The 13,705-nt window shown below is 35.3% G+C and overlaps 1 protein-coding gene across 6 annotated transcripts in view; it reads left to right on the forward strand.

Annotated features, from left to right (window-relative positions):
* Positions 1–12,737, forward strand: part of FAM49A (family with sequence similarity 49 member A) — a 56,895-nt gene extending 44,158 nt beyond the window's left edge. For all 6 annotated transcript variants that reach the window (XM_009275558.2, XM_009275556.2, XM_009275559.2 and 3 more), the window contains 9 exons: positions 3,303–3,424; positions 4,389–4,494; positions 5,564–5,700; positions 5,785–5,862; positions 6,136–6,252; positions 6,348–6,427; positions 8,299–8,425; positions 11,071–11,141; positions 12,533–12,737. In XM_009275558.2, coding sequence (XP_009273833.1) covers positions 3,303–3,424; positions 4,389–4,494; positions 5,564–5,700; positions 5,785–5,862; positions 6,136–6,252; positions 6,348–6,427; positions 8,299–8,425; positions 11,071–11,141; positions 12,533–12,596 — 902 coding nt within the window. In that variant the 3' untranslated portion in view covers positions 12,597–12,737. The remainder of the gene's footprint in view (positions 1–3,302; positions 3,425–4,388; positions 4,495–5,563; positions 5,701–5,784; positions 5,863–6,135; positions 6,253–6,347; positions 6,428–8,298; positions 8,426–11,070; positions 11,142–12,532) is intronic.
* Positions 12,738–13,705: the final 968 nt, after the last annotated feature.

The following is a 13,705-nucleotide window of genomic DNA, read 5'->3' on the forward strand; positions in this document are numbered from 1 at the left end:
CAACCACAAATTGGTTGCATTTGGTCCAGCTTCCCCCCCCCCCCTTTTTTTTTATGAAATCTGAAGCCCCATCCAAAACATGGAATAGACCATGTATAAAGATGAAAGAGCATTTGTTCATGGAATGGATGAATTATCATATCCTGGTTATTTCTGATGGAGCCAATGGAATTGCATTTCTCTCCAGAGCTAAAATTTTTGCTTTCTAAATTAAAATTTGCTGGTAGAATCTGTATATGGAAGAGTCAAACCTGGTCTGACTCTTAAAATAATTTGATAGAGGATTCATTTAGTTGTCAGGTTTAGGGTTTGCATTGGAAACACTTGGGCAAAGGGTGGTAGAAGGGTTTCCAATTTTGTCTTATCAAAGACAGCGTACTCTGAATGCTAATCATGAGTACTCTAAAAACTCAGACTTGAAATGCAGTAAGTCTGGTGATTATGGTAACTTATTATTGAGAGGGCTTGCATTTAATGTGGATTAGTCAGTGGCTATGATTTTATTTATAAATGGGCTCAAATTGCTTAAGCACGTGCTGGTTCTCTGGCAGTACGGGGATAAGAGGTGAGCACTGCCAAGCAGTGATTCCACACTGATTCAGGAATGGCTTTTTTTTTTTTTTTTACTCAGAACAGAGAAACGAGCTTTGGTATTGCTGGAATAGAAAACCAATTTAAAAAGCCAAAATCTGGCATGAAGAAGTCTGTATTCCTTTTAGTGGTTGTTGTTGCTATTATTATTGTTGTTCTTGACAGCAAGATGAAATCTTTTTCAAAGTGATCGATTACAGGTATTTTAATTGACCATTTTTGGCAAGATCTTAATGTAAAATCTCTTTTGAAACGTGGCCATGGTCTTATCAGAACATCTGTTTGCATAACATATATTTCATAAGTAAGATGCATGTTTTTTTTTAAAAGCCTGAATCATCCTCCCTACTTTTATTTTTAAGCTAAACACTTTTCAGCATAAATGTAAACCGCTTCTGCAAATGCAAGCTAAGCCTGTTGCTCTGTAGCCTTTGCAGTCCTCTTCCTCTCCCTTCCCTTTCTTTCCCTCTTCCACCCACGTACCTTCCTCCTACTCCTACTCCCCCAGGTGCTGGGATACTACAGAAAGCTCAATGGGTTTCAAAGATTCAACCTTCCCCCAACTTCCAAAAGATGAATTGGGAAAATTTGAAAAAGACTAACAATAAAGGATGTTACTAAAGGCCATTTTTAAGTCCCGAAGTGCTGAGCAGTCTATAGTGTTTACACTTCTACTAGGGGCTAATATTTTTTAAAGCAAATAAATTGTAAAAAGTAACACAGAAGTACCTCGTTAACCAATCCATGCTTCAGGTGACCTGAACGTGCAAATTTTACACTTGTGAACTGTACTAATAAATTACTTATTCTCTTTTGTGTCTTAATATTTACTGAAAATCTCATTTTAATTAACTTTTATTTAACTATTACAATATAGATATTGATTTATAGGTGACTCCTACCTTCCCCCTACTCTGTTGTTCTATGGTATGTAACTGTTTAGCAAGATTACCACTTTCTTTGTTAAACTCAGAAGCGTTTACTGTTTTGTTTCTTTATCACAAGGTGACAGACCCCTTATGGTGTATACCTGAGATTTCTTGCAGCTTGGGGAAAGAACCAGTCAGTAACTCTGTAAACTTAATGTGACTAATAGGTCGGTTCAACGGCCGTGTCCCAGCTGGGATTTTCCTCTGTGGGATAGTTTTTCCCTTTGGTGCTACTTTCCCTCGCTTTTTGGAGGGTAGTGGAATTTTTTAGTTACGTGAAGTATTTTGGATATAAAACCCAGCTGAGTAAGCCCAGTTTATTTTTACTTTCACTCATTCTCTCTTTTAAACAAGATTAGGGAAAACTTCCAGAGTAAAAGGAAAGTCAAATCAGTGTTGTTTCATGTGCCCAGTCTCATGGGACTCATGGTGACATATGAATATAGAAAAGATTTTAAGTATTAGTTGCTTCATAGCTGCGGACACACAAGTCTCAGCCATTTGTGTCTGGTTGGTGCAAGGTCCATAGATAACCTGACACATTTAAACAAATTATCCTAACCTGAAACGTCATGGAGAAAGGCTTTGAGAACGCCTGCTCTTTCCAACCGGTTTGTTTGTTTCTAATGGGGGGTGGGTAAATGAATCCCGTACTGATATATAGGTGGAGAACTGTGTCTCATTTCTTAAAGAGAGTGAGAAGACTAAATAGAAAAAGTATTTTTAATATTTCTTGTCTATTAATGTAGTGATGTGTACATTAACCCTTCCTAATCAGTGAGTTTTGAACTGAAGATACCTCACTGCTTTTAATTCAAGCAAGTAGTCCTTAAGTCCTAGGATTCACCTTCAAAGTATTTTTTTCTTCCATAAAAATTAACATTCTATCTTTACAAGTTAATACAAATTTAAGGTGGGGGGGGAAGTTGTGTCTCTGTAGAAATCTGCTGGGACAATGTGATGGTTTCTACAAGTACTGACTACAATTCTATATATAGGTATATATATAGAAGGCAGAAGATCTCTAACTTGTCTAATGTGTCGATGTTCTAGGGATAACATCACTCCCTGGTATCACACTGCTGTGAAAATCCCATCGGATGGGATTTGAATGGGAAAATTGATCTACTTCCAAATGCCACTTTTCTGAACAATAAAGGTCTACAGGTCACTCCCACCCTGAAAGCACACTGATCATTGACAGAACTGGATTTATTTTGGTAGCAGGAATGATCTCTGACACACATAAGAAAAACGTTTATTTTTAACAGTACTGTATCTGTGTTTTACAAAAGGAGAAATAAATTACCCTGGTTAAGGAAGCCTGGAGGAAAGTCAAAGTGGTGTAATATCCCACTGGTCCATCCACTGAAAAGCCTGATTTTATCCCCAAGCTGCAAGAAAAGCAAACAATCCTTTGTAATTGAGCTGTGGAGCTCATGAAAGAGAGGGACGTTTTTACTAAAGGACTGATGCATTACCCTATTTTCTAACATTGCCTTATGATACTGCTTCACTTTAAAATGCTGAGTTTTGAGAAGAGGCATTATGAGCCAGAGCGTACAAAAAATGTACTGTTTTTCCTTCCTTGCTACAGAAAGCAAAAACTTGGATGTTAGCAGAATGGCAGTGCAGTATAATTGTGTATTTTAAAAAAACACATCAGAATGGAGTTACACATAGTCAAGCTGGGTATAATGTGGTTAAGTAGAACTGAGTAATCTTGCCGTTTGTATTGCAGCTGCCTTTTGACTTTGTGCATTTTGCTTTTCTGTTTCTTAGATGCACAGCCCACAGATGGAGAAAGGGAGGTATGGAATCAGATCAGTGCAGTTTTACAGGACTCAGAAAGTATGCTTGCAGACCTTCAGGCTTACAAAGGAGCTGGTCAAGAAATTAGAGATGTATGTTTGTTAACGACAGTTCTTTGGAAGCAAAATCAAGCAAAACTCAATGTGATCCTTGTCTCTGTTCTGTATCCAAGCACATTCTATAAAACAATATGAAAATCTTCATTAAAATTGTAGTTAGGAAATATATTACAGATTAGGTGTAATGTTGAATATAAAGCCCTAATGTCAGATCATTAAATGATGGCTTTTGGAACTTCTTTTAGGTTTACTATTAGTAATTAGTAATTTTTTTTCACCTTGAGAAGCACCATTTCATATACCTCATTTCATGTATAGAAGTAAAAGTTGAGGACATAAAAGAAATACTCAGGTGTCAAAAATACACTATAAAAAAAAAAGTTGAAAATAGTTGTTCTTCTGTGTAAGTGTAATAATAAAACACAGTAAATTATAACCTTACATCCACTTTGCAGGCATCTTATTCTATAAAACTGGTCCCGAAGTACAGTTCTGAACTATAACCTAGAATTTGGCTCAACTGATCAAACCTTTCCCTGCATCAGCTTTGCAGTTACTGTTAGTGTGAGCTGTTGGTTACTTAAGAACCTGAGTATGTTGAAGATTTCAAAAGCATCAGAATATTAAAAAATTAAAAAAAAAAAAAAAAAGGGCTATTTTTGTAACCAGTAATCATACAAAAGGTCTTCCCTGATGTTTCTGCCATATTTTTTCCCCAAATAATGTGATAAAACATATTCCTGTATGTCAGTGGTGCATTTGAATGAATAATTTTAAATAACTATGTTACAGGAGGAGAGGGAAGGTGGAAAAAATGGTATTTTTTGGACTCGATAATTTCCTATTCCTGTGCAAAGTAAATCCTGTGCAATGTAATTTGTCATAATTGTTCTATGTTTTACAACACTTTCTAAAATAGTGAACTAGAAAAATTCCAAATGATCTTTTGCTTGTTATTCATGGATCACAGTTCTTTACAGTAATATTTTCATTTCAGGCAATACAAAACCCCAATGATATCCAGTTGCAAGAAAAAGCATGGAATTCAGTATGTCCTCTGGTTGTAAGGCTGAAACGCTTTTATGAGTTTTCACTCAGATTAGGTGAGCCCTGTTTTAGTATGTCTGTTTATTAGGCTACGTTATATATAAAGAAATAGGAAGTTTCTTTTTCCGTGAGCTTTTAAAGGGTTATTACTCTTTCTGTTTGATATCAACAGACATTTAACTGCAATTACATTTGTCGAGGCATATTTTTAATCTTCATTTAATTTCAAAATTATCATAGTTTGTTAGCTTGTTAGAATAAATCTGCATTATCTAAATAGAGTACAAGCAAAGAACGTGAAAAAACTGTATAAAGTTTTTCTCTTGTGCCTGCCACTCTTCTGCACTTCATTGGCCCATACTGTACTAATGCAATTTATTTTTTGTAATTTGGATCCTTCAGAGTTTTAAAAGGAATGTAGGCCAATAATATTTTGAGACTTTTTAAAAACAGGATAACGGGGGAGAAGGGTATCAATAAACTCACTCACAGGGTGAAAATCCAAAGTTGGGCAAGTTTTACACTGGCTTTGTCATCCCTACAAACCCCAAAAAATCATGTAATTATTCCTTCAGTTAGGACTCCGGAAGACAACCAGTGTGCAAAAATTTATGTATAAACTGGGAGAGCTCCCTCTGCAAGGGAATTCTTCTACACAATCCTGCTTACTAAGTCTTTCACTTTTTGAGTTATGCTAGTAATTATAGCCACAGGAGCTGAATTACATTGCTATCAGTGCCTAACAGTACGCTTTTAGTAACAGAGATGCCAGAAAAATCTCTATTATTATGAGCTGATGGCTAATTGGGGAAGATGAAAGAGTTGAATATCTGAATGCAAGAAAAATGCTTTCTCTAGAATTTTTGATAGGGAACCCAGATAAAGGGTGATAAAAAGGGAAAAGAGCTCAGTGATACAAAATGGAGAGAAAATGGCAGAGAGCCTGAAGAGGCAGGTGTCTTTGACTAATGTTTCTCACCTTAGAATAGTAAGAAAAAGCATTTCTGTTAGGGCTTTGCATGTTCAGAAGGTTCCTTCCGTTCAAGCAAAGTATATTTAGATACTTACTTAAAACTTTGTCATAATGTGGACTGAATAGAATTTGTGCATCTGATTTTTATTCAGAGAAAGCCCTGCAGAGCTTATTGGAGTCCTTGACGTGCCCACCTTATACTCCAACTCAGCACCTGGAACGGGAACAGGCTCTAGCGAAAGAGTTTGCAGAAATCTTACATTTTACTCTTCGTTTTGATGAACTTAAGGTTAATAAAATCTCTTAATACGTGCTGATTTTTTCCATGTATTTTGAACTGAAACTGATTATTTCCTATTTGCCTTCCTCTAAGATGAGAAACCCAGCAATTCAGAATGACTTCAGTTATTATAGGCGGACAATAAGTCGCAACAGAATAAACAACATGCATGTAAGTAATGAAATCTGATCTGCTGTTCACACTAAGGTATTTATCAGTGTGCATTTATACCATTTGTGGTAAAGTTTTTTCTTTTGATTTGGTGGCTGTCATGTTCTCTCCTTCCCACCAGGAGTTAATCAGCAGTCTGGATGAAGTGATTAGAGTGGAACTATTCATGCAACAGTCTGCTTGCTGACATGAGCATGTACTGCATCTTTTTCTTGCTGCCGGCAAGATTTTAAAGAGTTTTACTGACTGTTTTTTTCCTCATGTTTTCATCAGCTAGACATTGAGAATGAAGTAAACAATGAAATGGCCAATAGGATGTCCCTGTTTTATGCAGAAGCTACACCAATGCTGAAAACACTCAGTAATGCAACTACACATTTTGTATCAGAAGTAGGTAATGGGGGAGAAAAGGTCTAATACAGACGTTCTTGATTTTAATTTTGCAAGATGGTTTACTGAACAATGGCTGTTTTTAACCCTTCTAGAACAAAACGTTACCAATTGAAAATACAACGGACTGTCTAAGTACTATGGCTAGTGTATGTAAAGTCATGTTGGAAACACCGTAAGTTTTACCTTAAATCTTGTTTTTATTGTATGAGAGAATTTGTATTGTATTTTAAGTAGCCACCTGGGATAAACACATTTTTTTCCAAGTTAATTCCTGTATGTTTGCCATAAGTTGTTATCACATTTGTATACAAAGCATGACCTGGTATTAGATAGCCTTGCCTCCTATTTTAACCACCTTATGATATTCTTCATGAATCAGCGTTGAGTTTTGTTAGGGAGAGCTTACATGGTCAGCCTGTATTTCAACAAAAGGTTAAAATACAAGTGTAATCTTATGCACTCATAGGCTTCAGTGTCTGTCTCTTGTTTAATCAGGGCCATAGGCCAGCTACTGTCTCTTGATTGTCCATGCTGCTCAGTTATTAGCACGCTTAGGGGCAAGATTTTGGCTTTTCCAAGTAGCGCTTTCACAAATGATACACAGACTATTTTGAGGATCATTTGAGTAGATCTTTTTTGGATTTAACCATCTTACCCTAGATATGAGAAACTTCAGCTGTATGGAAACTGTACAGTTGTTTTCTTAGCTGCTAACATAGGTATAGCCAGTGGGGTTACTATTGTTTAGCTATGCATTTAGTCAAGTATTTTTTAGGTTAGATGTCTCTCTGAGTGGAAAACACATACAAGATAGAGTCAAGGTAGTCTTCCTGTCTTTGAATTGCTTGTTCATGGTGCCATGGAAAGGGTAGAATTCCTGAGGTTATTGTGTTTGTTTATGAAAATTCTGGAGAAGTGTATGTAGGTGGTGGGGCTCATCTCTCAATCCTGGGACATCATAGAAGTAGTCATTGAAAAGTAACCTTACATGTCAGCTCATTTTTTGGCAAAAGTGGAGAAACAGGAAGTTGTGAGTCATCTACCAGAAGACTATCTGATATTTAGTTCTAATTGTGGGATAATCAAGCATTTTCACATCAAAATGTCTGTAGCCCTTAAATCTGTTCATGTTATGATGCTGTGTTATTTAAACAGAAGAATAAAAGTTGAAGTTATTGTAAACTGAGAGGTAGTATAGTACAGATTTTAGTATTTTTAATGATATGTTTAAGTGAAAAAATCAAGTTTTATACTGAAAACCAGTGAATGACAGTAGACAACCCTATGTATTGTCTACTCAAAATAATATTTGTTAGAAAAATTGCGATAACATAAATTTTTCAGGATTTCTGTTTTTCTCTACTGTAGTTCATTTTTCATTTCCTGATGATGGTTTCAGGGATTAGAGCTGATAGGGGCTGTCTTAACTGTGCCATCCATATTCTTATTTTGGAATTGAAAAGTCAAAGAAAAACTCTCTGGAATGAGTTCAGACCAGTCCTATCTAGTGGGCTTCCACATTTTAGATGCTTAGTGAACCTGGGTTGTTGAAGTTGCCTATGGACTTAGGAGAGAGAGAGAGCAATGACTATGATCCGCCTAGGTGAAGCCTTAAACTTACTAGCTGCTGAAATTAGATGCCACTTAAATGTTAACTGTTTCAAAGTAGGAATTTAAGCAAAAAGAGTAGCTTTCCTTTGAGTTCCTGATATGGTGGGTTTCTAAGATTAAACAGAACTACGATCAGTCTTCATCATTTTTCATGAACTATGGAAGTCGTCTGTGAAGCCATCATCTTAGACATTTTGCTGAAGTGAGGATCTGAATTGTGAAGGGATGTTAGAAGGAGTTTACCTATATTTATTTGCTTTCTAAACTTCCTTCTAAATTGACAAGGACTTATGCAATTCAAAGAGCTTTAAAATCTTACTAAGATTCATCTACAACCTTAAAATACAATGTTCAGGTTTCATGCACTCATAGTCTAGTTCGCAAAATTGTCCAGTAAAAAGTCAAGACTGTTTCTTTTGTTCTGTTTTCCAGCGAGTACAGGAGTAGATTCACCAGTGAAGAGACCCTTATGTTCTGCATGCGCGTAATGGTGGGAGTTATTATTCTGTACGATCACGTTCATCCTGTGGGAGCTTTCTCAAAGACATCAAAGATTGATGTAAGAGTGACTTTTCTTTAATACTCTAGGTTTGAGAATACTAGTCTGCAGCTTTTTTTTGGCCCAAGCTTATGACTTTGTATAAATCATTTTAATTACTTTTGAATGACAAAATTTAGAATTTATCTTCACCTATGTACTTTAATATATCAGCTTGTTTGAAAAAAAATAAGGATCAGTCTTTTTCTTTGTATTTTCTTCCAGACACAGATCCTCATTTGTCTTTGTTAGCTCTGCTTTCCTGCCAACTGTATGGTTATATTAAAACAATTTTGTATTACACCTACCCTGGAATAAGTTCTATGGTCATAATTTTTTATTAATCATGTAATTTATTTATGCTGAAATGCTCATCTTTGGCAGTAGTTCTGTTGTAGATAAGCAGATATTCGACATTGTCTCTGCTTCGTCTGAGATCTAAAGTAGCAGAACTGAAATGTTATTGTCGTAATGTTGATAATGAGCCTTTGGTTTTAGCTTTGGCATGACCAGTCACAGGGAAATCAAGCTTATTTTTTCATCTGAGATACTGTAAGCACACACAAAACAGTACTCTTATTTTTGCTACATGTTTTTACAAACCTAAATCTCCTGCACCATGTCTTTCAGCAGAAATAAGCTGTAATTCATGAAAAAAGATGCTAAGGATTTCCCTTTACAAGAGAGCCTACTTCAAAAGAAAAGGAAAAAAATACATATATTATTGCCCTCCATGACAGTGAGTCTTCGTTAGCATTTTTCATCTGCAGATATCAGTATTTTATCACATCTCCTCTTCGACTCTGTTTTACGGAGCGAAAGATAGGTCACAAAGAGGTGAATTGATTTGCTCAAGGTCATGCAGCAGATAGAGCCCGGGAACTGAATGCAGACTTCCTGACTTCTAATTCTCTTGCCTACAGAGACAACACAAGTAAAATTTTGATAGGATCAATTATACAATGTGTGTACTTTTGTTTCTCATATTTATCCTAAAGCCCTGTAATCTTACAGGATAGTTAGCTAGATGTAAATGGGAGGCAGGAGATGTATGGCTCAGTTTTTAAAAATGAGTACATGGTCCCAAATCTTAATTTGCCTAATTAGTTTAGTGATTCTTCTCTAATAATAAAAAAAAAAATCTTATAATATTTCAGATTATGAGTTTGTTTTACTGTGAAAAAACATTCTTTTCTCCAAACTAGTCACTTCTTGGGAGCCATGTCACAAGAATTTCAGGGACAGTGGAACAAATTACTCTTTCCTTACTCTTTCAAGACTGGAGACTGTATTTCAAGCTGTTAATTACAGGCTCCTAGCTTAGACGTCCTAACAGCTTCTCTTTTTTGACTGTTTTAGGGATTCTGATTCTAACAAAAACAGAAAAAAATGGTTTGAATTTTTATCCCCTTTGAGTTTGTCTGATCTGATATGATGGGGCATGTAAACCTGTACTGAATGATGTGAATATAGTCTTGAGTTTCTCCAGCTCGGGAAAAGTAACTGTGTCACTTCAAAACATGTGCTACTACCCTGAGAATTTCATCTGATCTGCTATTTGCAAAGCTAGTTTTGTCTTTCAGTTAGAAATGAGCCAACTGAGCAGTGATCAGTGATTGTTAGGCTGGTCATTGTGCAGGAGGCCAAGTTACGTTTTCTGAATCATTTTTATTGGCAAATACATGGACCCTGACTTCAGTTAAGTATTTCATCATCCACTTCCATAACAAGGCAGAGTTGTGCTTTAGCTGCAAAGAAACTACTGGCATATAGATTTAGCACTGTAATGTGACTTGGAAAATTAGAAGGTTCAAATCTTGACTCTGCCATGTCTTTATCTGTCATTTTAAATAAGATGGAATTCCACTAGACTAATTTCTGGACAGCTTTTAGATGTCTTCATAGCAATGGGAAGAAATAGGTACTTCCGCAGCACGATTCACTACATATGAAAGTATATTCTGAATAGGTTAGAGGAATTTCCTATTTCTCTCTATTGACTAGACAGGGAGTCTGTATAGCAGGGTCGGATGAGTTCTACCTCCACTTTCTCTGCTTCATTTCCCCTTTTGTAAATTTGGACAGAGTTTCAGCCTGTTTTTTACAGTCTCCATGAAGATGTTCATTCAGTGTGGTGTTTAAAATCAACATCATGGACTTCTTAGATTAAATTTGTAACCACTAGTTATAAAACAAATCATAAGTTATCACCAGTTAGGTTTACAACTAAAAACTAAATACTGAAAATTACTTCCTTGTGTGCAAGCATAAAAATAAAAGTCAAAGTTGAAACATCTCTTCTGATAGTTGCTAACACCAATGACATGGAATTCTCTTCCAAAATCTCTTTTTTTAGCTTGTATCAGCTGTTTTTGATATTTTTTTAAGTTGCAGTTGGAGAAAGCATGTGCAAGTTAACATACATTCACTTGATTTATAATTTATTATCTACAAACGCTTATTAAAGTAGATGTTGCTTTCTCAAAAGTTAGTTTTTTAACTTAAGATAATTTTTAATAAGTTATAATGCTTTTATTGTGTCCTATAAAGCAGCATTAACACTCAGTAGGAAAAAAACCCTGCCTGTCTTTGGTGAAACTTTTCCTTGTTTTCAGCTAGTGCAATTCATATATTATTGTTCAATAGTGGCATGCTTCTGTTCCCAGATGAAGGGATGCATAAAAGTTTTAAAGGAACAACCACCTGACACTGTGGAAGGACTTCTGAATGCTCTCAGGTATGTGTGGAATAATTGTTTGATTCAGCCTTAACAAATTCCTCTTATTTTTCTCCCAATCTCTTTATATTTAAGACTTCACCTTGATTTATTACGAAAATTGTTCTTTCAGGTTTGCCTTCATCACTTGGGGTTTTCTTAAGTAATATTAACTTCTTTCAATTCCATTTCACCTTGATAAGCAATGGCTATTAATGTTGGAAGTCATAATGTCCTTTTTCAGAGATACTTAAGGTTCATGTTATCGCCTAAAACTTAGCCATCTAAAAGGTAAACAATACCTCAAAGGTAAACAATATATCTAAGCCAAGATTTGTTACATAAAATACCCTGGCAACTAGAACATTTTAGAAGCGAAGAGTAGAATTTCTACTTCTCAAACCCTTGATACTTCCCTTCTCTCTTTCCCTGTGATTTGATAAGACTTTTTTTTTTTTTTTTTTTTAATTTTTCTAAATTAAATGATACAGCTTCAAGAAAACAGCAGCCTAAATCCCAACCCTGTAGCAAAGTGTTTAAGGTGCTGTCTTGGGAAGCAAGACACAATGGTCTGACACTTCTCTGAAACTGAGAAAGGAGTCTTAGTACCGAGTTTTTCAGAGCCGTATTGAATTCTGTAGTTGTTGAATGCTTGGATAGAGTGAAAACTGCAGCCATAACCACCTCCATATTTGCTTATCATGTCTTTTGAATTAAAATTTATGTAGAGTTAAATCCTACAGGTATCAGGTGGGTTTTGAGTTTATGTGATGATTGATCTCCCTGCGAACATAAGCAGTGGAGAATGTTTGGGCTTAAATGGAAAAAAACACACTAAAGCTCTTCAATCCTTCCAAGATATTCCCAAAAGTGTAACTCAGCACCAAACAAACTCTGCTAGTTACAAAATCCAAAAAAATAGAAAACCCTCTATGTGATAGTACATTGTAAGATGTAAAGGTACAGGACGTTTAAGAAAGCTGCTTAAAATTAGGCTTATAGATTATACCAAAATTCAATCTAGATTCCTAAATCCTTTTAGTATTTACCCAATTTTTTTATGTCTTTCCATGTTTTTTACTTCTTTTGAGGCTTTTAACTGCAAAAAAAAGAGATAATTTCGACTCAGAATTATGACAATGTAATAGACAGATGGCAAACAGTATTTAGCCAGGATTTAGCCACAATTCTCCACCTATTAACAGGGACTAATTTATTGCAAGGTGTATTTAGAAGATAAAGAGCACCAAACTATTAGCAGTTAAATGCCAGTGATCAGTGACGAGAGGAACATGTAAATTCCTCCTTTGTGTAATTGAACTGCACTGATTTCAAAAATAGGCACTGAAGTTTTCAAACTTTTCTAATCCCTGTTCATTTTATAAAATATTGTTTTAATTTGTAATTTCTAGGTTCACTACAAAACACCTGAATGATGAATCTACTTCAAAACAAATTCGAGCTATGCTGCAGTAGTATCCTGAGACAAGTAGATGTTTGTATTGATCACAGAAGATGTGTATGTTTACATAATTTAATACAGTTTGATGTTAATACTTGTGTGTATTTACATAACCATTTTCTTCACATTGCTAAAATATATGAATCTGTTCATAACCTGACTGACTTTATATAGTGCAGCCTAAGTTTTTATGCTAGCCTTTCTCTTTTGACTTTTAAAATACTTTTTTACTTAGATACTTCAGCTACGACAGTTTATCTGTGCATTTTAATCCTTAAACACCTTCTCTATCAGAGAAGTAAGTAGTAGTGAAGACAAAACGGAAATCACATAAACTGAAATGTCAAAGATACCACAGAAAAGGAACTTTAAAGAAGGAGAAAGTTAATATAAGAGAAAGTAAAATTCATTGGATATGTTTTAAGAACGTGCAGTTTTTTACTCCGTTAGTTTTAGGATCTCATCAAACTCATATGGAGAATACCTGAATGTTCATCACTCTCATAAAATACATTGTCTTTCCTGTAATAAGTGAAGATCCACCTAATTTTAAGGATTACGTGCTGGCTGACATCCAAAAACGTATTGTAAGGAGGTCATTTTATCTCTTTTACTAAGTATAAGCTGTACCTTTCAACCATTGAGGAAATGAACATCCTTTTTCAGGTTCAGTATAAACAAACAGAAAATGTGTTTTAAGACCATTGCTAGATTTTGAAAATTCTGTATAATTTTATTAGATTTAGAAAGGAAAGGGAAAATACTAATGCTTTGACTTAACTAGAAAGGGTTTGTCAGTGTAAATATATCATGATGAACATTATCTCTCAGACAGCTCTACCCGGTAAATAATTTTTTTACTGATATAAACTGGTATAAAGCAGAACACTTTTCTGTAGCAGCAAACTTCCCTAGTGTCAAATTGACCTCATCAGACTAGGGATGATATAAACAAGTTTTAAGAGCTGAGCTGTTCTTAGGCACTCCGTCAAGTTCCTTGATAGTATTACTCATTAGATGATTCAGTCTCAACACAGAAATATATATCAGCTGACTGCTCTTCATTGGTTTTTGAGATGTGATTGATGCTTCAAGGAGTTGAGTTCCTTGCCGAGTTGTTTGT

This window comes from Aptenodytes forsteri, unplaced genomic scaffold (assembly GCF_000699145.1).
Source record: "Aptenodytes forsteri isolate BGI_AS27 unplaced genomic scaffold, ASM69914v1 Scaffold94, whole genome shotgun sequence".
Lineage (NCBI taxonomy): Eukaryota > Metazoa > Chordata > Aves > Sphenisciformes > Spheniscidae > Aptenodytes > Aptenodytes forsteri.